This window comes from Chenopodium album, chromosome 25 (assembly GCF_948465745.1).
Source record: "Chenopodium album chromosome 25, dcCheAlbu1.1, whole genome shotgun sequence".
Lineage (NCBI taxonomy): Eukaryota > Viridiplantae > Streptophyta > Magnoliopsida > Caryophyllales > Amaranthaceae > Chenopodium > Chenopodium album.
The window spans coordinates 16,817,466-16,841,434 of NC_137858.1; the positions used below are offsets into that span (position 1 = coordinate 16,817,466).

The 23,969-nt window shown below is 35.2% G+C and overlaps 2 protein-coding genes across 2 annotated transcripts; both read right to left on the minus strand.

The window, feature by feature from the left end:
* Window positions 1–5,692: 5,692 nt before the first annotated feature.
* Window positions 5,693–14,076, minus strand: LOC145613389 (DNA topoisomerase 1-like). Its single transcript, XM_081668488.1, has 16 exons — window positions 13,896–14,076; window positions 12,357–13,607; window positions 12,024–12,218; window positions 11,363–11,443; window positions 10,287–10,346; window positions 10,106–10,200; window positions 9,821–9,977; window positions 9,613–9,738; window positions 8,444–8,524; window positions 8,215–8,305; window positions 8,000–8,133; window positions 7,506–7,574; window positions 7,333–7,422; window positions 7,028–7,131; window positions 6,762–6,930; window positions 5,693–6,224 (listed from the first exon to the last, which is right to left on the minus strand). The coding sequence occupies exons 2-16, from the start codon at window positions 13,596–13,598 to the stop codon at window positions 6,156–6,158; spliced, it is 2,763 nt and encodes a 920-aa protein (XP_081524614.1). The 5' UTR covers window positions 13,599–13,607; window positions 13,896–14,076; the 3' UTR covers window positions 5,693–6,155.
* Window positions 14,077–16,401: 2,325 nt separating this feature from the next.
* LOC145615535 (B3 domain-containing protein At5g42700-like) lies at window positions 16,402–18,360 on the minus strand. Its single transcript, XM_081670609.1, has 6 exons — window positions 18,124–18,360; window positions 17,871–17,969; window positions 17,750–17,781; window positions 17,476–17,638; window positions 16,638–16,844; window positions 16,402–16,553 (listed from the first exon to the last, which is right to left on the minus strand). The coding sequence occupies exons 1-6, from the start codon at window positions 18,247–18,249 to the stop codon at window positions 16,509–16,511; spliced, it is 672 nt and encodes a 223-aa protein (XP_081526735.1). The 5' UTR covers window positions 18,250–18,360; the 3' UTR covers window positions 16,402–16,508.
* Window positions 18,361–23,969: the final 5,609 nt, after the last annotated feature.

Sequence of the window (23,969 nt, forward strand, 5' to 3'; positions counted from 1 at the left end):
CGTACAGGGTGCCAATAGTATCGTTGCCCAAACCATGGCAATGAACGGTCCCGCTATGAATCCCGCACCGAACGGGCTCCGAAATATGGAACTTGGGCGCGAAATACAGAGTGCACTCGTCCCACTGTGGGAGCTCCCTTAGATCAAAGGAAGTCCCTACGCCTGCGTCATTGAGCTCGTCCTCCCGGTGAGCCTCACGGGAACTAGAGCCAGAGCCGCGTCGTCTAGCCATGCTATATTAGCCGCATGATACTATGTTCATCAAAACAGAGTACATAGTACTCAAAACAGAGCATGATTTCAAATCAAGTAGAAATAGCATTTTTCAGCAATTAAAAAATTTCTTACAATACTATGACAAATATTGTGACAAATTAGACAAGAATAACTAGTCAAATCACAAAGAACAAGCCACATTGTTCTCACGAACTCAAAGGGCTCAATAATGGCAATTTTCTCATTTCTTCACCAAATTGAGTCAAACAAGTCTCAAAACACTCCCAACGCAATATACAAGCATAATCAAGCAATTTCATGGCATAAATTCAACAAACAAAGCAATATAAGCAAGTTGAGGTTCGAATTTTCCAAAAATTCGTGAACAAGACAAGCAAAATTCAACAAAATAGAAGTGAGTTTGAAGAAAACTTACATAGATAGGGAAACGAGATGAAATAAGCTTCGATTTGCGATAAGTTTGAGCGAATTTGAATGAAAAACGAGCAAGAACGAGCAAAGTGAATTTTTTCACGAACCAAAAGCAACGAAGAGAAGCAACAGCGGAAATGGAGAAGGAGAGGGATTTATTCAAAAATCCCGACTCCAGTGCCAGACGACAAAATTGTCTCCTGTCGACAGAGGCAATTCGCAGCGACATCATATAGTAGCGCGCACCGATGCGCCAACAAGATGCGTGGCCCCCATAAGCGATTATGCGGGCGCTATACAGCAATTTCAGGTTCCTTGGTAAATCAGTTAGCCCCTATAAGCAAATTGACATGATTAGGTAGTCGGCTCGATTACAATCACAGTAAGTAATCGACTTGACAAACGATTATCTCACTTAGCTTAAAGCGCCTAAGCATTGGCTCATCGCAAGCGCGAAAGTAATGGTTCACAAAGAAGCACAAGCGCCAAGGTACCGGATCATTCACAAAATGCACCGAGATACTGGCACAACAGCAATTTCAGCGAAGCATCTACACAACAAAAATTCAAGCAAAGCACTGAGGATCAACAAGCGGTGGTCTTCGATAAATTTCCTCGGAAGATTATCACTATAAAATTGAAGATAGCTACAAGCAGCGGTCTTCGACGATGTCCCAAGGTAGAGAGGAGATTGTTTATAGCAGCTAGGCACAACCGTGGCGAGGTACTTCCACAACCCTGAAGATGGCTACAAGTAGTCACATTCAACGATGTTCCCGAGGTATTGTAGAAGATCGTCACAAGCAGTTGAAGATGGTTACAAGCAACGGTTTTCCACGATGGCGTTCACGAGGCACTATGGAGGTCGTCACAACAAATGCAACAGAAAATCGGTTACTTTAAAGACCTGTGCTCGACAGTGCAAGATACGCATTTCTTAACTCTTTTATCTGTTTAACTAACGCTAGTTTGTAGGTATCGGAATTGCAAGAATGATTTAGGATCGCAAAACGTTTTGAATAATTCTCTGTCCCTATCGCTACTTTGACTTTTGTTTTCGAAACTTGTGTTTCTCCAAATTCGGTCAAAGTGGGGGCTTCTGTAGACATCCATATGTGTTTACCCAAAATCAAACCCAGTGATGAATACCTTTCACGTCATTTGATTATCGAACGAAGTGAAAGTGTGAAAAAACTAGTGATGCGGTTGTATTTATTAAATCTCTTTCTTTCTGTTTTCAAAAATGCACTTTATTTATGAAAAGAGCCAGTCCAATTTAGTTTTGTCTATGATAAGGGTCCAATAATAGTGTAGTTGGATTAGGATCGTAAAGAGCTTTCGAACGATATATTATGATCCCAATTCCGATGAATAATGAGGAAGTTATAGCCAAAATACTAAATTGGGCCCGAAATGTTTTTTATATGCGGCCCAATGATCTAGAGGAGGGCCTATTAATTATTATTTATAAAGTTATTAGGATTGGCTTTAATCTTCTAGAATAATCTAGAAGGTTCTTGTAAATTCTTATGGAATGAGGATGGATAATTATATTTTAAAGAGTTTTACTTGGAATAAAATAAGTATTTTATGATAAATCTGGTTTTAATTGATAAATGTGAAATTTACTGCTAAATCATATTAAGAAGAGGATTCCGCGTACAAAGCGCGTTTTATTTCTAACTTAGCGCGAGACGACAAGCCTGTCGCCAGACGATAAAGTCTATCGCCTGGCGCTGGTGCCTATCATCTGGCGCTAGCTCCTATAGTTTGCGACAGGAGGTTTTTATTTCGAATAGAACTTCATCTCTTTTCTATCGGTTTCCGAACTATTTTTCTATAAATAGGGTCCTTGACCCCCGTTTTCAAATCATCCACAACCATCAATTCTATCACTTCTCTCTCTTAAGCAATATAGTTTATTATTTCTCCCTCATGCTTTCTAGTTAGCCTTTCACAAACACAACACCGCACTCATTAGTTCTAGACACACCTAGTCAATCTCGAAGTTGCCTTCGCCCTATACGTGAAAGGTTGATACTTTCTGAGGGTTTGGACCCCAAATCCAATTTCTAAACTCTTTTCAATTATTTGATTTAATTGTTAGATTTTATTATTTTATTGAAGTTTACTAACGTGTGTATTTTGTTATTAGAAAGAGGTACGGGGTATCAAAGTAAGTAATTTAATTACTTATCTATTATTTCGATGTAGAAAGCATGCTTAGATTTTATTAATTCCTAGTATCATGTTTGGACGCTTTTATTGCTTTCTATTATATCATGTTAGGGATAATGCTTTGATCTTTAATGTTTAGTGACATCCTAGGGTTTGTTATTAATCATGTTAGTATCATGCCTAAGATCTTGATATTATTATTAAGCTTTATTGTTAACATGATTATTGTTATGATTGTTATTGTTATCATGTTAGTTGATTGATTATATTATTGTTATTGCTTAATCACGCCTTTTATGGAAAAAGAGAATTTGTACTTGAAATCACGCTTAATAAGATTAATAATTTGGTTTAGGCTAATATGATTTTAATTCAAGTGATCGCCAATAATAATTTTATTTGTGCATTAATATTCAACCAACATAGATTAAATAGGTTTAGGGTTAATCTAATGATTGCATGTTAGTTAGAAAGCGCACGTGAATTTGAGAAGAATAAAGTAGAGGCCTATTTTAGGGCGGGTTTAATCTCTTTTAGATTGGATTCGTACCTTCATCCCCGAATATCCAGTCATGGTTCCAGACCATTATGGAGTTAGCGATCCCATGGATCATGAAAGGGTGTAACCTTCACCATGTGAACGGTTTACAAGTTCCTAAAACTTGTTGGCGACTCTTTTATTCTAGCTTTCTTCCCTTTGGACGCCATCATACTTAAGTGTATGATCACAGTAGGTTTTAAGTTTGGGATGCAGGAAATATTCCCTACTAAGGGTAAGTTCTCATACGATTATTTCAGTTCAGCTCTTATAAGTTCAGTTCAGTTCAGCTCTTAATTTCCTTCTCTCATGAAATATTCATTTCATTTCAGTTCAGTTCAGTTCAGTTCAATTCAGCTCTAAAAAGTCCAGTTCAGCTTATTTCAGTTAATGAGAACAGGCCCTAACTATAAATAGATAATCATCATTTTTATCAAGCTAATTATTTCCTTTGACTATGTGTATATAAATAGATCGGGTCAATTACAAGTCGTGTTATTTTGGGTCGGGTTAGTAACAGATTGGGTTAAATTTTGGGTCGGGTTATTAATAGTCGGGTAAAATTCGGGTCGGATCAATAACAAGTTGGGTTGAATTTGGGTCGGGTCAATAACAAGTCGGGTTGATTTCGGTCGGGTTGAATTTTGAGTCGGGTTAATAACATGTTGGTTAAATTCGGGTCATGTTAGGAACGGGTCGGGTTGAATTCAGGTTGGGTTAGTAACAAGTCAGGTTAAATTCGGGTTAAAACGGGTTTGGGTCAATTTCGTCCAGGACGGGTTCAGTTCAAGTCAATAATTAACAGGTTACATTCGAGTCAGGTCATCTCCAGGTCGGATCATGTTCGGATTCGGGTCACAAATCTCGGTTCAACTCGGTTCTAGGGTTGATTTCAGGTCGGGTCAAGTCAGGTTCAATCACCATTTTTCGGGTTCATATGGATCGGTTAATAATCGGGTTCGGGACAGTATTTCAGGTCAGGTCCGCTTTTAACAGCTCTACCCATGTCACACTTTTTTAGAGGAGGCTAAGATCGTGTTCCATCACATTAATACTCCCACTTGGGTTACAAGCTCACGCTACCAAGCTCAGCTCTACCCATGTCACACTTACCATTTAACCTTTTTTTTTTAATTATTATTATTATAAAACATTTATGTTAAAATCATCAATAAAGTTGATTCATTACATTATTACATATAATCAACATTATATCTTTCACACTTCCACTAACATAATTACAAATTATATGGGAGTTCATCCTGGACATTCCCACCTGCAAGGCATGTGAAGGCCAACACGGATGCTCATGTCTTTGAGGGAAGCAAAGCAAGTGTGGGTGTGGTAATTAGGGATGAATGTGGCATTACTCTTGCTGCTGCAACGAAAGGTGCTGCCCGCAACTACTGTTGAGTATGCTGAAGCTACTGCTGTGCTATTCGGGTTGCAGATTTCAAGCAGGCTTGGGTACAATCACATTCTTGTGGAGTCAGATGCTTGTAATGTCGTTCATGAAATTAAGAGCTGTGGTGGCAAGTGTTCTCCAATTCACTGAATTTACGAAGACAAAAAGGCAAGATAGCTTCCTATTTGATTTCTGTTATTTTTCTCAGGTTAGACGAGCTTGTAACACGGTCGCTCATCTAGTTGCTAGATGGGAGACTAATAGTCACTTAGGATATGTTTGTATTGGTGAATTCCCTCAGAGTACTGACGGAACTTGATTTGAATTTATAAATGCTCGCTCTATCTTCTCTCGAAAAAAAAAATTACAAATATTTCACAATAAATGGTTAAAAGACTCTACACATTCCATAACTTGCATAATTTAAGCATCAAATTGAGGTGATTCATTCTCTTAAAAATACACCTCAAAAAAGAAAATCTATAAGAAATAACCCGTAAATTGAATAGGCCAAAAGACTAGTTGAAAATAAGTAGCAAATTCAAAATAATCTGTAAATTGAATGGGCCAAAAGACTAGCTGAAAATAAGTAGCAAAACCAGGAGCACTCAACATCAGAATACATAATCCAAAAGGCAGAACAGTTAACAACAAAAAAAATTAGTAACAAAATTCTATGAGATTAAAAAAAATTGGGAAGTGGGAACATTGAGTTTCACATCCCGTCCTCTATCAACCAAGATACCATTGCCTTGGCAGAACTTGGTATACAAATTAGAAAATTAGAACTGAATAAAGCTTCACATATACTCAGCCAGCGGATATGGATCTCAATGGAAAACTTCCAGTTTCAGCTTTTTGTGAACAAGATGTAGGTTCAAATATACGCAGCATTATCGTTGTTATTGAACCCTGCCTCAAAATGCAATCAAATTAACCTGCTATACTTGTACATTAATTTCTGAAAAAGGTCTATACATAATACATTAGCAATCTTAGCACAAAGAACACGTTTCTGTAAGTTATATCAGTAGGGGGGGCGGGGGCAGTATTTCATATCCACTGAACTTGCTTCATCAGCTTCACTAATGCAAACAGCCCACAATTCCTTTTGAAATGTTGAATTATGCATTGAAACAATAATGGTACAACACTAAAATTTCTACTCAGCAGAGGATTGTCTTAATTTCCCGTTGTCTTAGAATAGCAAAGGAAAAATAAAGAAAAGGCCGCTCAGACAGATTAAAGCTGAAAAACCCAAGGTTCCATAGACCCAACAGCGAGCACAAGAATCCGAAGGAGCAAAGTATGAAAGAAATGAAATCTGGCAATACCAGCCTGTATCGATGATGGGTAATGGCATGGAAAGAGATAATTGAAAGGCAGTCAAAATCTGAAGCTGGGATCGCAATCCATAGCCCATGAGAACTTTGCCAGCAAAGACTTATTAAAGATCTGTAAGAAACCAGTGAAACAGAGAGATACAGAGAAGTACAAGTCAGATACATAATATTTAGATTAAAGTGATTAGATGTAAAAACATTAACACAACCACGACAGAACGAGGATATTAGACTAATATTACCCCTAATCTTAGGATAAACTTAACTACTCATTTCCTGTAGTCCATATCCACACAACCGGGTGTATTCATTCATTTTCCAAATTGCTAGTCACTTGAGGGTGGTTTTCAAGAACAATGACTCAATCTTAAAGACAACTATTTGAATAAAAATTCCATTCAAGAATGGATTTAAATTAATTAAAAAATGACAGTACAAGGGGTTGTGGATATATGATTTAGAGTAAGAAGTGGATTTTACATCATAGTTATGGTAGTATTTTTAAATAACAACATTACTAAGGGGACTTTTGTTACTTTTCCAAAATATCATTTAGGATCCAAAGTGTACAGATTAATCAACATTATAAAATTAATTTATTAAGCTATAACACTAAGATGGGAAAGTTGTGCAAGAGAAACAACGTTACTTTCTCAATGGGGACTTCATTTCTTTTGCACCATGCAACTGTGATCCGAGGATCAAGATAGTTTATCTTTGATGTGCCCAGAGCAATTTCTTTGAGATCTTCTTTACTTTTCATATCGCGCTCATATTTATCAATTTTTGTCTTCACTGAGAGAATCTTTTTCTCAATCCTACAAAAACATCATCATAGATCAGCCAAAAATGCTCAAAAGTAACTTAGAAAAGATTTTACAATAGGCAATCAGCATAAGGCATTAAGACAATTACGCTTCAGGGGTCAAATTTCTCTTTTGCTTTCCATTACTGTCCTTCAATGGAGGCTTTCCTTTCTTTGCCCGAGTCAAATCCATCTCCAGTTCAGTCAACTCAGCCTAGTGTCAGTTTTGAAACCATGTAATTAATTAATATGCACTCACCAATATAATGGGCAAAAGAGAAACATCAGTTATACTCCAAAATATCATGAAATTGGACTACACAAAAGGACTGCTCCTCTTCTTAGTAGATGGTCTGTGAGGCATCATATACCCATATCAAAAGCTTCACAAATTGTGTAAAATAGAGAATCATACCTTTGCTTCATCTATTTTTGTTTGAAGTCTATCCATCTGCGTAGAATGAGACTTTGATACTGCACGTTGATGATTACAAATGATTGCAACCTGCAAGAGAAATGACACATTGCATGAAACCTAGTACATGCACCTCAGAGCAAGTTTTCAAGAAACGCTGAAGACCAACTTACCTCCTTGTTTGCATGCTGATAACTGGCTATTTTTTCTGGCACCTCTCCATTTCCAACCCCTTTAGCAAGCTAATATACACAAACAAAAATTCATCAAATGACATAAATTAACTCATTGCAAACTAACATTAATTTTATTCTGTTTCGAAAGGGGGATCAGAATCTACTTCATGTACATCTCCATTTAAAGTATTGCATCAGAGTTTGAAAAGGCCATAAAAGGCCTTGAAATCCAATATGCAACACTGATCATACAACTACCTGAGCGCAAGGATAAACCATTAAAATGTTGTTTGACTCTTATTTCATTTTATTCACGCAACAAGACATAACAGAAGTATTCCATTGTTCAAAGATGATAAAAAAACTGTTGAGAAATAACATACAGGTTCAAATTTTTCCTCTTTTTCCTACTGGATATGGATTATGCAACAGCGTGAACATAGCCACTCTTTCTAAGCTATAGACTAGAGAGACAGTCACGAAATCCATACCATGTCATCCAAAGTGACAGATGCATTAAATGTACGGAATACTTTAGCAGTGAGACCAGGCATTAGTTCTTTCAGATGAGCATTCAACTTGCTAGTGTCCAACTTGTCAAAGAGATCATCACCGTCACGCTTCCCTGATAAAAAGAGTTAATATTGTAAATTAAGACTTGCCAAAACAACACCAACATAGTCGCACATAAACTACTGTTTGATACCTTGTCTGAAAATCTTAACTGCTTCATACACATCCTTGTCAGCAGCAAATTGTTTGTAGTACTTGATCGAATCTTTACCAAGAAAATCAAACTGGACAGCATAAATAATATTAAGGTCGTGATAAATCAAAGCTGCAAAATTTTAGAAATCCACAAACATTGCCTGAACCTCACCCCAACCCTATTATCATTGTTGAATAAAGCCAGAAAGGAGTGAAAATCAACTTACCTCCAATATACACCCTTCTTTTGGTATTACATTTTCCACTTTTAATGTACAACAACCAACAGTATCTGCTTCATCATCATCCTGGAACATGGCAAGAGGTATCACAGTATAAAAATGTGTTAATAAACAAGTAACCTGATTTCCAAAGCGTCCTCGTCTTGAGGTATGAACCAGAGACAATAAGGCTAATTAAAAACTCTAAAATACAGTAAAGATTGGCGAATATCAATGTGTTTGGATAGAAGGATGTAGAGGGAAGGGAGGGAGAGGGAAGAGAGCAATGGGGCAATTTTCCATTATCTGGTAATAATTGAGTGGGTTAAGGAAATGTTGGGAAAACAAGCAATGGAAACGAACAGGAATCTTGAACTTGTATACTGCCTATGTGACTGCAGTGACTATCAAACAGATTTCAAAATGAAGAGGACAACAGGATGCACATTTGTTTTGCTTACAATCCCTTGGGAGTAATGGAGTCCTAATTTCTGCTTATGAATCTATTTTTACTAAGTTATGAGTTCATTCGCCAACCTGCTAATTCACAATTAAACCTTATGAAACTGCTGTTTTCATAGCTCAAAAAATTGAAGATAAAAATTTGTTTCTTTCAAATCATTGCCCATTAAATTTTCCTACTTTTCTTTTTAATCCATACAAAAATAGTTTGCCTGTTTCTATAGTTGGCAAGGGCCCAGTATTACTTAAGTTCTTCACTCTACCCGTGGCCAACCAATTTTCTCTCTTCACATATACTTTGAATATAATACTACCCCATTATATCCAATTACATCTACTTTTTTATTCAAATAATTGATAACCAAACACCAAAACACTTCCCATTATTACATCCTTTGATATGTGGGCAAACTAAATCGGAATTTGGAGTAATATCAGCTTTTATACATGCAAAAACATACCAAAGGCTTCACTAGTATAGTAGTATACGGCATACGCTATTTAGTCTTTTCTGAACACATATTTTAAATTTTCAATTAAACAATAAAGATTCATCCAATGCTTTAAGGCTTCCTCCCCACAGCATTAACGTACAGAGGGCAAACCCATGCCAAAACAACTTCAATGAACCAACTTATAGTTAGTAAAACTCTGAAACAAGCACTTAGCTGCATCTACGGAACATATTAAGTATATTTAGAAAGAAACTTTACCTTTTCATTACCCGCCCTCAAAGCAAGTCTATCAATGAGATAGGTAGCAACCGCTATCTGTTTCCTGGTCATATCGTTGCTCCTAAAATTCTTTTTATATGTTGTTCGAATACCTTCAATGTAGTCCTGCACTTGATAAAAGCAAGCATTAAAACTAATCATCAACAGATCAATACCAACAATAACATCAAAATGAAAGTCGAGCAACCTTCAACTTCCTTGCTTTCTCATATTTTTCCTTGTCACTTTGCCCCTTCAACGTACTGCTAGCTGCCAAGAACACATACTTGAACTCTTTTGGGTTTATGGGATCATTCCAATAAGCTAACCATGTAACTGTGTTGTCATGCCTTACTTCTTTCCAACTGGCAATAAAGATGGAACATCTTGAATACATTTTTACAGAGAAAGACAAGAATTCTTTAAATAATGTGTGAACAGAAGGAAGTATTATCTTATTTTGTGAAAAATAAATAAATGAATGAACCACCACCTCTGACCAGGGATGGGACATTCTGGAATCGGAGCGTCTTTTCCTATATTTATTGTAATGTCACTTGGATGAATACGTTTTTTGAGTTTCCCCATCTGTGCCATGACAAATAAAAATAATGCTTAAAGATGTTGCCAAGTAAACTAATTAAGCCTAAGACACAAAATGAAAATATGAAAACCTTGGGATGCTCTCCACGGCCCCTAAACAGCCCAGGAGGCTCAACTCTAAAGTTTCCCACCTGTAACAAAATTTCATCAATAGTTCAGATTTAAATTATCAGACTACAATACACAAATGTGATTAGTAGCATTGTTTCACACAAAAAGGAATAGGGAAACTGACTAATTTGCCCATTATTTTATCTAAATAAAAGTTGATCACCCTCAGAAGGTTGTCAATCTTTCTATCAAAACAACAGTATGCGTCTTACACAAAAAGAGAAGCATTATTACATAGAAACTATGTTTAAATCATCAACAGCTTGGTAATGATATTACGGTAGTACCGATGTATTTATTATAATGATATTGATTGGCCTTATAATCAGTAACAGCAACATATTTGGCATTTGAAACATATTAGGGACTTGAAACTCAATGGGGGGTCCCCTTCTTCCTACCCAAAAATATCTCACAAGTGCCATACTAGTGAGAAGCCCATTTTTTTAAGAAAATTTATTGTAACAAAAAAAATACTAAATACCAAGAGAAAAGATAATAAAAACATACAGATAAGAATGAAGGCAGTATCACATGCTATTATACAAGCATTCAATAGTGAACATGTAGCCATGATTGCAAGGCCTGCTCTAATTAAATTTATAAACGAGTAATCAAAAACTAAAAAAAAAATGTCACTATGGAACCAGCAATAAGTAGGATACAGTCCAAAATCTGAAACTCAACCATTCTGTGACGCACTTGATACTGGAAGAAGCAGGGTGCCAAAAGTGGAAGGATTGCCTTAATATGATACACAATGAAATTTCGCTTCAAGTATGAACATTATACACATGAATAGATTAACCTCATATGCAATTACATTCAACAAACAAGACATTATACACATGGTGATCAACCTGATATGAAATTACATTCAACAAACAAGACCAAGTTCCTGCAATCCTGCATAAAAAACAGACCTCAAGTTGCCACAAGTATGAACATCCTCACTATATGATACAAGTAACAAGGCCAAAAAAAAATGCACACATTAACACAACCACTGTAATTGCAGGTTGAAATGATAGAAAACCTTTTCTTTGACACCATCAACAATAGCCCACATATACTTCTCTTCTAGTTTCAATTTCTCTTCTTTTAATGCCTTCTTCTCCTGCAATAATGGTGATTATAGTCAGATTCTTGAGCAAAAGCATCAAACAAATCACATATTCATTTCACCAAAATCATCAAGGATCAAAAGACAAATCATAAAAAGATACAAAGCAACAAATATGGACAACAAGGTCACCTAAGGTATAACCCAGTGGCAGAATGAATGACAACAATACACATATCAATGTGACACCCAGAAAGGAAAAAAAAAAAAATTTAAAATAGTTGTCTTAACCCCTTTAACCAGATATTTGTACTCCCTACATCCCAAAATAAACCTGCAAATAGCTTTACAGAGGGAAACTCAAGAGCTAAATGCCCACAACAGATTTTGACAACAAACTCCAGCAGCAAATACGAGCAAGAAAAAAAAATCATTTTTTCTTATCATGTACAGCAAACAGCTATACCTATCAGCAGATACAATTGCACTAAAAAGTTACCAATAATCATCATAAAACTCATGATACACAAATATAAACAAGCAAATTCATCCCTACAAGATTCTATCAAATCACCATCTTAGGCTATAAAAATATTTTATCAAATAAAATCACTATTCTAACTGACACACTTACTTCAGTGGTCATTTGTTTCTTTTTCTCCTTCTCACTTAAATGCCATTCATGTATCGGCCTAAAATCACACTTGCTAAGGTCCTGAATCACATGGTTCTTCCCAAGAAGTTTTTTCCAATCAGTAAAGAAGTTTTCATTAAATTTTTCCTTCTGTACATAATCTGTCTCAAGCATCACAGCGTACATAGTAGCAACCTGTGAGCAGAAATAAATAAAACAAAGCATACAAGTAAGTAAACCTGCATAAAGGGAAAAAATGATGATAAGCTAAGCTAATAAATGTTTAGAGAGACAGTCAAAAATGAAGAAACTACAAGCACATGAGTAAAGTACCTCCTCCTGCTCAGGTGTGAGGTCAACTGGTTTACCATTGTACAGCATCTTAACCCCATGAGGCTGGTATGGAGGAGGAAATATAACACCACTGTGAACCAGGGTGGTCCATTTCTGCCCATCACCTGAATTAGGTAGCTCTTTTGAAGACTTGGAGTAACTTGATTTCTTGATAATTTTCTTTGATTTCTTATTGACTTTCTTCAACTTGGAAGAATTAACTTTTTTAGCTGGCACGGATTTACCACCTGACGCAGATTTATTCAACCGTTGACCTATTGGAATGTGGTCATCATCATCCTTGACCCTTTGAATTTGCTTAGGTTTACCTGAGGTAGATGCATCTGAAAGCTTTGCCTTTTTTATAGAAGATTGAGCAGCAGAGAGATCTGATGAAGGCCTTTTAATTGAAGTAACAGGTCCTTTCTTAATTTGAGTTTCCCTGTTAATAGATCCATTTTGTTGTAGCTTGGAAGATAATGGCTTGTCTTCATCAGAATCATCATCTGGTGGTTTCACTTTCCCACTCCCGCCCTTTAACTGTGATACTCCAGCAGTAGCCCTCCCCTTATCTATCCTAGCACAAAGCGGCTTATCATCATCAGAATCACTAATAGAAGGCTTGCCGACAGCCATATTGGAAATTCCTTTCTGTGAACCAACTGAACATCTTGTACTAAGTGGCTTGTCATCATCAGAATCAGAGTCATCACCTAATGGCTTTTCCTCTTTAATCACAGCGGGGGCACGCTTCTCCTCTTTAACTGGAATGGGCGAACGCTTTGGTATATCCTTCTTTGGCTGGTGATTTGCTGAAGAAGCTCCATTTGTGGAAGGTAATTTTCCATGTGTTGGGGGAGATGGAGAAGGTCGAGTTGAAGGAGGAGACGGAGAAGGTCTATTCGATGAAGGTTGTGGAGATGGAGAAGGTCTATTCGATGAAGGTGGAGATGGAGAAGGTCTAGTTGATGACATTACGTTTCTCGAGGATGGAGGTGGTGATTTATGAGTTCCAAGAGTCGGCTTTGAAGAAGACGGCTTCGAAGATGAAACGGTCTTCCCCTTTAAAGAGCTAGAATTTCTATCATTCAAGGTTCTAGCATCAGAACCCAACTTCCCTGACCCTGTGGGCTTATCATTTCTCACTGGCAAAGACGAATTCTTTAATTCTGAGCTTATTGGAGTTGTTTTCCTTCTACAAAACACTAATGGGGCATCCTCATCATCACTATCCGATTTCATACTTGATTCCTAACATTAAAGTGTTGTGCAATACATTAGCAACCAAATTTCATTCATTATTTTAATTTTAGGGCTATTTCATTCATAATTTTAGGGGTATTTGATAAAATTGTCTCATAATTACAGGGATATTTGATTCAAATATCTCATAATTTTAGGGATATTTGACTCAAATAATCAAATTAGGCTCATAATTTTCTTTTCTTTTCTTTTGATTTTCGAACCCTACACTTAATGCACTGACAATTAAATTAGATTGTGAAATTGAAACGATGATAACAAATACAAACAAGTTACCTCAGAATTGAAGCTGCTTCAATGGGGGATACAAGAACTAGATTTAACGGAGAACTCCAACTGCGCTTCAATGGAGAACGCCAAACTGAGCTTCAATGGAGAACGCCAAATGCGCTTCAATGGATATCTGAGAGAGACCAATTCTATGGGTTGGACGCCTTGGATCCCTATGACCCGCCACAGTTATTAAAGGGTTAGATCCGTCTCATAAATAAATGGGTCAGTCTTTATACGGTCGCCCAATTTATCAAGGATTGTAAACCTGTTTTAAAAAGTACCGAGTATTAGTCTATCTTTACACTTTCATTTCTCAAATACTCCCTCCGTTTCTAAATACTTGCTCCGTTTCGGTTTTCACAAACTTTTAAATAAAATGCGCAAAAAGTTACACTAAAACGCACAAAAGTTACACTAAAACGCACAAAAGTTACTCTGACATATATAAGAGTTATTTATACTTCATTGATAAATTTGACAAAAGTGACACTAAATTTGACAAAAGTGAACCCGATGTATAGTAAATTACTGAAAACCGGGTGTATACAAAAGTGATTATTCTATTTTTTGCACTATTCATTCAAAATGGAGCAAATATTTAAAAAGGGAGGGAGTATTATCTTCACACACCAAAGCTTGTATAATTTGTCTTGTAAAAAAAAAAAATTAATAAACTTTTTTTTTTAAAAAAAAAAACCTTGTATAAGTAATTTGTTTTTAAGTGTTTTTGGTTTTTTTTTATTTAAATTTTAAAAACGACTTAAATCGCATTAATTAATTAAAGTGAGTTTACAACAAGCGAAAGAAAAGTATAGTAACATAAATCAATCACAGCTTATCATGTGTGTTTAGGATGAGTTATCCTAAAACAAATGTGGTTAGGATGACTTTTGTCGTGGCCATTATGCCAAATTAATAGTGTTTTGTGAAGTGTGAACTATGCAATTGTATAGGTAGTGTTACCTTTGCGGTTTTAACATCAGCTGATGGTCACCTACATTTTATTATAAATGCAGTTGCAGACTAGCAAGTGTAAAATTGTATGAGTTAGTTAATTATATGAGATGGTTAGTGTTATGTGTAAAACGGAAAATTGTTAGTGAATAACTTTGGAAGTGACAACTTTAATACTTCTATTTTTTAAAAAAAAAAAAATTTGAAAAAAAAAAACTATCTCGATCAATCGAAGAAATTTCCAAAATCCAAGGAGGGATTACATCACTCCACACCTGTTGGCCAAACTCCCATGGTTGAAAGTGAGTCAATTTGTACATTATTACCCCATCGCTTTACAAAAGACCATGAAACACTAGTAAATTAGAAGAAAAAAAATCTAGAATATTCTTTATAATCAGATGAAAGGAAGTGAAGCCATACAAACGCTTCCTCATTGCCTCAATCACCACCAGATTATCACTCTCGATTCCAATGCAGCTCATACCCTTATGTTTTGCCATCTTCATGCCCTAAAATACAGCTTTCACCTCTGCAATCTTAATCTCTCATTTTTCACTCCACTATGCCGTAGCTCCCCAAAGCACCTCCCCCTCACTATTCCTGTAGACTGCATCCAGCCCCGTCCCCACCTCCCCTAAAACATCAGCATCAACAATAATTTTAACTACATCAGATGCCGGATGAGACCCGCCCACAAAGACATTCTTTCCACCCATTCATTCCCCTTGTTATTCAACTTTCCCACCTCACGCCCCTTCGTATTAATCTTCAAAGCATAGGCAACAATTTACTCAACATTCGAATTTATTCTCAATCATTATAGTAAATACATCGTCATGAAACTCACTTTTAATAATACTCGTGCTTAGGAAGCTTATAACATGTTGCAAATCAACTAGTGTTTAGTTCAATGTTTCTTTTATACTTTGGTGTTTGGATATTTTTTTGTACTCAGTATTTGTTTATACTTCATATTATGATTAGTTCAATGTTTTTCACGTGTTAGTTTATACTTTATACTCCCTATTCTATTGTTTATTTGGTCATTATGGCATGAAGAGAGTAATAAAAATGTGCAATGCAAACAAGAATCACTACTATGTTTGCATTTATTAATCATCTCAATTAACACTACGCAAAACAAACAAACGGAAGGCCACAAAGGAAAAATTGAGCAACTTCACAGAGCAAGTAGTAAAGGTTTTACATCCATCAGAGGCGGGGCTACAAATGCTAACACTTAAAGTAGCCCGGTACAATTTTGTTGAATTGGGACCTAAAATCAATTTTTTAAGAAAAAGTATGTTACTAAATTAAAAAGTCGGGGCCCTTTTATAGTAGTTTCACTTAGGGGCCCTGTACGGTCGACCACCCTGCACATGCTCAGAACCACCCCTGACATCCATGTTCAGATTTCATAGCAAAATTATGTTATAATTTCATAGTTCCTGAAATTGAAGTACTCCGTCCTCGACTAGCTCAGCAAAACGCCTAGAATATTAACACGAAAAACTTTGATTCATTGTTTACACTTGATATCGAAAAATTGTTACACTAGCTAAAAGCCTAGAGTATTAACACTTAACAAAGAGATGCTTCAGTGGACACTAATACTACAGCAGATTTGTATTTCTGAAAGATGTTTGCAGTTGCAGCTAGTTATTCTTCTAGAGCTACATCGTCGCTTCTCCTTATAATGTATACCTGCAGCCCCAAATCATACAAAATTACGCTTCAGACATAATAACAAGTAAAGTAGCTGGGAAAAATAGTGGATAAATTTTTCACCTTAAAAATCGAGTGGCTGATCACTTGGAAAATGACAGTATCCCCATCAACAAGTTCATGAGCCATGGCAAAGCCGCGCCAACCTCCACTTAGTCCAGTTTTACGTGCTAGGTAAACTGTTGGGTACTCTTCCCCCTCTTCGTCTACCAGTGTTATTGTTGCATCGTTGTTAGGTAAGCCAGTCCTGCAAAAGTCACTAGGAAGACCCTGCAGCTCAAGTTAAGGGGCTCTGATTAGGTACAGATAATAATCAGTGAAATAAAGGATCAAAATCCGGAATGTAAGCAGAACCAAAGATCAACTTTAATAAACTGAGTATTAGTTATACTTCGTATATAGAGTGTATAAATAGGCTTGATTAGTCAAAATTCAAATGCATTTCTTAACTATCAGGTTGAAGAATTTTAATTATCTATAATATTAAGTGAGAAATTATCACAAACTTGTCACCAATGTTAAATTGTTAATTCAACTCTCAAGTACCCACCACTTATTCTTGATATGTTAACATGAATCAAATACTCATCATTTCTAAGTTAGGTAGTCAAATTCAACACATAGACAAAGTCGTGTCATGCTCAAGTATCTGAGTCGAATTAACAAAGCTTGTCACCTATCCAATTAACAAATGTGACACTTTAATTGACAAGTGAATTGTGTACTCCGTAGACTATAATACTATTAGTAGCCAAATTAGACACTTAGAAACGTAACCATGTCTCATTGTAATTTCAAGTTCTAGTAATGTAGCTTGTCAACAGAAAACAGTCCAATTATCCACTGAAGACTAAACTTTTATACAAATAAATACATTCAATGAGAAATAAAGAGAAATTACCAGCCAAAAGCAGCCAGTGACATGGGAAGGAAGCATTGGTCTAATGACAGTAGGGTAGCCCTCCTCCTCAAGCTTAGCAACCAATTTCTCTGCTTTCTCAATTGTACATGCTCTTTCTTCTTCGGTTGCCACTCCATAGTTCCCCCTTACTACTCCATATGTCCTACAACCCAACAGTTTTTAAATAAATTAACCTCCGGAATTAATAGTCACGTTGATAGTCGTAACATGACAACTAAATCCGAACAAGCTAAGTTATTTAAAATAAACTCACTTTCTAGGTGAGGACAATCTAGGCAAATGGACCTGTACCAAAAATTGATATAAGAAATTACAAAAAATGTGGAGAAATTAGATAAAGGGAAATTAAGGGAAGGAAAGAGAAGATAACAAACTTCAACATAAACAGGGGCAGGATGTTTAGCAACTCGAGCGGAACGTCTAACGGCCACCATTTTCTTCTCTACTGTCCGAGGCTTCCAAACCTTCTTCATCTTCTCATTAAAATGTTACAACATCACATTAGCTAACTCGTGCCGTTCAAAATTAATTGTCACGTTGATAATGTAATTTTTAAAGAGAACTAATGTAATGTGACAACTAAACCCGAACAGAAATAATAAATAAGAGAGAAAGAAGGGTTATTACCGGAGACGATTTGGGAGAAAGATTTTTGAGGGATTGAGAAAGATGAATGAGATTGAGATCTTCCAATCGTTTCTTATTTTCTTCAACTCTTTTTTGGCGACTTTCTTCATACGACACTTTTCCCATTATCTTTTTTAATTAGTAGTAGTTGTTTTTTTCTGAGTATTGAATTTGGTATTTTTAGTCTTTTAGATTAAGATGTTGTATTTCTCAAAAAAAAAAAAAAAAAAAAAAAAAAAAAAAAAGATTAAGATGTTGTACTGTTATTCAATGGTGGAAAGGGAGAAATGCCTTGTTAATATGCGATATTAACGCCTGTTGTTTATATGAGGGTGTGAAAGACATTTCATATCATTTAGTAAGGGTAAAATAGTCTAGCGGGAAAAAAGTGACTAACTGTGGGTTAACGAACGTTAACTTGGACGGGGTTACGTTTTATTTCAAAAACATTGTACCATCTTTGCCCGTGCCGTTGATTGTAACACCCGTGCCGTTGATTGTAACACCGTTTTGCAATTGTTGTTAATTCTTTCGACATTCTGATTCATGTCAGCGATCTCAAATGTCATCGATGCTAAAGCGATTCAATTTTTAAGTGGGCGATTGCGGTGGTTTTGGGTTTCTTATTTAACCAAGTGGTTACTGCGGCGGTAGGATGCGAGCAATGTACATGTACGGTTAGGGTTGAACCAGGTAACTGTTCTAATATCGTCGTTTTACCTCGTTGTTGTTGAATTTTGTGGTTTTGGGTTGCAATAATTTATTAACAGAAACGACTTCAAGTGTAAATTGAATTCATAATGTTAGTTTGTTTGCCTAGCATGAGTGGAAATGAATTATGAAAAAATTGATTTGAATTGGTACTCTGATTGAACACTATGAACCAGCCGGAATACTTGATTGAAACGATTACTTAGTTAGTTTAGTATTTTTGGACTGATTGGACGACCTGGAAAAATGGAGAATTGGATAGCTTGGGATGGTGTTCTCCAGCTCCTCGAGGACGGGATCTTCTGATTCCCAAATTCAACACAAAACAGGATTTAACTTCAGCGTTAACCATCCACTAACGTCGCAAGTTTTCAGCAAGTTTTCTGTCAGGTCAGCTACAGTGCCAGAAAACAATTAAATATTGCAATATGCTTCAATAATAACGAAAATGCCATCATATTAACATATAACGTTAATATGTCATATTAACTGGGGGAAGCTCGGTGGAAAGGAGAGGATAATGAAATTAGGGATGAATTTGAATTTAATAGGTGAGGGGAAGGGACAATAGTCGACCGTTGGAATAGCACTGTGTTGGAATAGGCGTGTCAGCTGAGTAGAGTAGTCTTCGAGGAAGATTTTGAGGAATGGGTGAATTCTTATAATAATTGAGCTTGGAAAGTATTACTCCCTCCGGCCCCGAATGATAGTCACTTTTGAAGAAAAATTACGGGAATTAAGGAGAATTAAAGAAAGTACATTGAAAAGGTAAATTTACATTGGGTATGTAAAAAAGTAGAGAGAGAAAGTAATTAAAGTACATGGGAAAGTAAAATTCACATGGGAAAGTTAAATTTGCACAAATATTTATGCAAATGTTAGAGAATTTTGGTAAAAAAATAATATTAATGGTACTTGAAAAAAGCAAATGTAACTAACATTTTGGGTCACTAAAAATGGCAAAAGTGACTATCATTCGGGGCCGGAGGGAGTACTTCGTATAATTTACAAGTGTTTAGGTCGAGTGATGCTTCAAAAAAAAAAAAAAGGTCAAGTATAAATAAAAAGTTATACGACATGTATAAAGAGATTAAAATCTAATAAATACATGACAAATGAATTGAATCAAATAAAAACATCATTTCAGTAGAATTACAATCGTTGTTGCAAATCATACATTCTTTATGTTCTCTTTCATATCACTGTGATTTACAGTCTTTTTTGACGAGGGGGTCTATCGATCTATTATTAAATTATATTAAACCCCACCATAAGGGCACTAACTACACTCAAACCCACAATAGTGGTACTTACTAGTTACTACCTTCAAAGAGTATAGATGTATTGAATTCAATTTTAAAAAAAATAAATAAATAAAGAAAAGGGTTAGAAATAGCCAAATTTCCAAAGAAATTTGACTATGAAACACTTTTTTTTTAAGAAATCTAGATAGAGAAAAGAAGAGAAAAAACGGCTTGGGTTTTATGAGAATATATGTTTGCATCATGATGTACACCTCAAAATGAGATAATTCAAGTCTTGTGATTGGTATTTAATAATGGGTAATGCTATACATAACCCTTAGGGCTATATATAAGCATTAAATTTACTCTTGAAAAATGTATAAAGTTAGGAATTCATAACAAAAACACGCGCAAATCGGTGTAATTGGTGTGTTCTTGTCATGAATTTCTAAATTTAAACAATTTTCAAGAGTAAATAAAATGCTTATATGTAGCTCTAATGGCTATGTATAGCATTTTCTTTTAATAATTACAAGAATTTTTTTTCTTTTTGTAATTAGACATTGTGATTTATGGTTATATTTATTTATTTTCATTTTTATAACATAGTTGATAATTAGTTTATATAGTTAAATAATCACCCTCCGTATCCTTATGTTTTTATGTGGAGTAATGTTGATTGATTGGGTGACATGGCATAGTGATTAAGGTGATTGAATGGTGATGTGGCATTATGAGAGGTTGACTAGGTGACGTGGTGCAATATATGGGGTTTACGTAACACATCAACATTCTAACTAGGAACATCTTTTAATAAATTAGTATAGACTATTATAGATATGAGTCCATATGACCGTTGATTGCATTGAACAACTTGATGGCCTGGGAGACCAAAATTTAGTCCATGGTCTTGAGTCTTGACGACCTATTAATCCCTCCGTACTAGGATAAATTCACACGTGAACTTGGGTTACTATTCACATTAACTTTGTGGGAATAAATTCCTAACTAGGATCATTTTGTAAAAAAAAAAATGTATCATTTTAATGTAACAATGAAAGAGGATTACAATTGAAATTTAAGGAAAAAATAATAATAATACACAAAGAAGTTATAGTATTTTTAGCCAAAACTTGGGTCAAATAACTTTAAGGGAGCATTTGGTTAGTAAACTGGTATGAGGTTGAAATTAGGAATGAAACTACACTGATATAGGTTAGGAACTTACTTTTGAATACCTATTTTTGGTATAATTATGGAATGAAGTTTTTTTAATTTGATACCAAAAAGTATAGAAATTAACCAAATCCACTTTCTCCTTAGTTTTCTAAACCCTATTCCTTTGGAGTGGTTTAAGCTACAATTATAAGTTTGAAAGTTTAAAAATCAATAAACAAATACTTTCTCCGTTCCCCTAATATTGCAATAATTATCATTTTAGGTAATTGTATAAATATTATAATATTTTCATATTTGTACATGGTTTATTCATTTTCTATCCTTATCACATAAATCTCTACCTTTCTCATCCTCTTAAATTATGTGTCCAACTTACTTCCTTTGTTTTTAAATATTTGCTCCACTTTTCTTTTCCGGCCGTTTTTAAATACTTGCTCCATTTCCTTATTTGGAATGCTTATACAATATTTAATTTATTTCTCACACTTGGTGGACCCAACACAATAATCTCTCTCCTCCTATTCTTCCACTACTTTTGCTTTTTACAATTTTTTATTTTCTCAACTACCACACTACCTCCATATTTTATTTTTTTCTCCAATTTCTCCTAAAACTCCGCACATGGAGAAATGGAGCAAATATTTAAAAACAGAGGGAGTATCTTTTATACAATATATTTAAGAGTCACTTAACCACAGCCCTCCAAAAGGCCAATTCTAAAATTTTATACATTTTAGTTTTTTTTTTTTTTCAATATTTTTTGCTATAACCTCTAATTAAATAACTTCCATTTTTCCAAATTTTCTTATAACTTTCACATCTCCTATTGTTATTCTTTCTATATATATACATGCTACAAATAAATTTGTGTCGCCGTGCATTAGCACTGCACGGATACACTCTACTGAAACAATATTAAGAGAATGTAAAGATTGAGGAAGCCCTTCAATCGGGCTAATTCATTAGATCAATAGAAGCAATTTCAACAAAGCGAGGGGGAATTACAGCCGCCTTTAATTGGGAGAAGCACGATAAGGCACGACATGGTCTGGCCCGACACGACAAAACATGCTAAAATCAATGCCATTTTGCTTGGCCATGCAAGCCCGCACGACCTGACACAATGTCACGTGGGCTTGGGTCGTGCACGGACCAAGCTTTTGAAAACTTCGACACAGAACGACACAAAACTCCTGGACTGGGCGTAATTAACCACAAAGCACATAGACTTGGCACGAGAACTGTTATTATGTGCACCATGGTGCACCTAGAAATAGGTGCCCTACGTCAATACTTTTGAAAATTTAGTAAAAAAATTTAAACACTTTACAAAAAATGAACATTTAGTAAAAAAATATGAACATATAACAAAAACTGGAGATAACACATGCAATTTTATATGTTCATATTTAATAAAGAAATGTTCATTTTATATGCAGTGAATGTTCAATTTATATTAATTACAAAACTATTGAATTATTACGAGTCACATAAACTTCTTTCAAACAAATTGATGTTTATTATATAATGTTTTATTTAATATATTACATGTTCAAAATTTGCGATTGTTCGTTCATATTTTTTTACTAAGTGTTCAAAAATATAGGTGTGGTGCATTGCGATTGTTCATATTTTTATACCGAATGTTCAAAATTACGATGTTCATATGTTTTTACTAAATGTTCAAAATTTACAACTGTTTAGATTTTTATACTAAATTTTCAAAAGTATCGAGGCCGTGCATTGCAAATTTGCAGTTGTTCAAATTTTTTACTAAATGTTCATTTTGCGATGTTCAGATTTTTTTTTTTTTACTAAATGTTCAAAATTTATAGTTGTTTAAATATTTTTACTGAATTTTCAAAAATATAGATGTGGTGCATCTTAAAATTTACGCTGTCGGGCTGACATGAGGAAGTGAGGCACGACCCGACACGGCCCAGAGCCATATTTAGGAGTAAGTTAAATTTTGTGAACCAAACACCGTGGCCTTAAGAAGCGAAGCAGTCAAGTTGAGAAAAGCTAGCAAGTTAACTTGAAGCTCGAATCTACGAATCTACAACTTGAAGCTCGAATCTGATTCACCTGAATATCAAACGATTCCGGGAAAAAGAGTCAGTTTATTTGTTATTAGTGCAAAGCATTTTCAGATTTTTCCCTTTAATTTTGCTTGATTTGTAACCCTATTTGTTATCGAACAAGGTAGTGTTCTTGTAATCTTGTTATTTGAATTTCTGGGTTGATTGTCACTGTCCGTCTCTCTCATCCTTTTGATTTCAATATTAAGGGTTTAGTTTATCTGGGTTTTGTTTGTTTTTGCTCAATCTTTTCTTGGTGAATGTCTGGTGATTTATGTTTTGATAATTGGATTTATCTATTTATTGTTGCAATTCTAGTTGTTTTACTCAACTTTTCTGGGTTAATTTGTTTTAGCTCAATAATTTATACCTGGGTAAAATATCTAAGATTCGAAGTATGTAGGTTTGAGCTCTATTCATTGATTAATTAGGAAGAATACTAGAGACAAGAGTTGATCTTGCAATCCACATTAAATATTTCAATTGGGTTTAGTTTAGTTTCTTGTTTGAGTTGACATAATTTGATGGTGGGCATAGTGACAAATATTGATGGTTGAGTCTCTTTGAGACTGATAATGTACTACCTCCGTTTCAATTTATTTGCAATGATTTCATACAAAGCGTGTAATCGTTG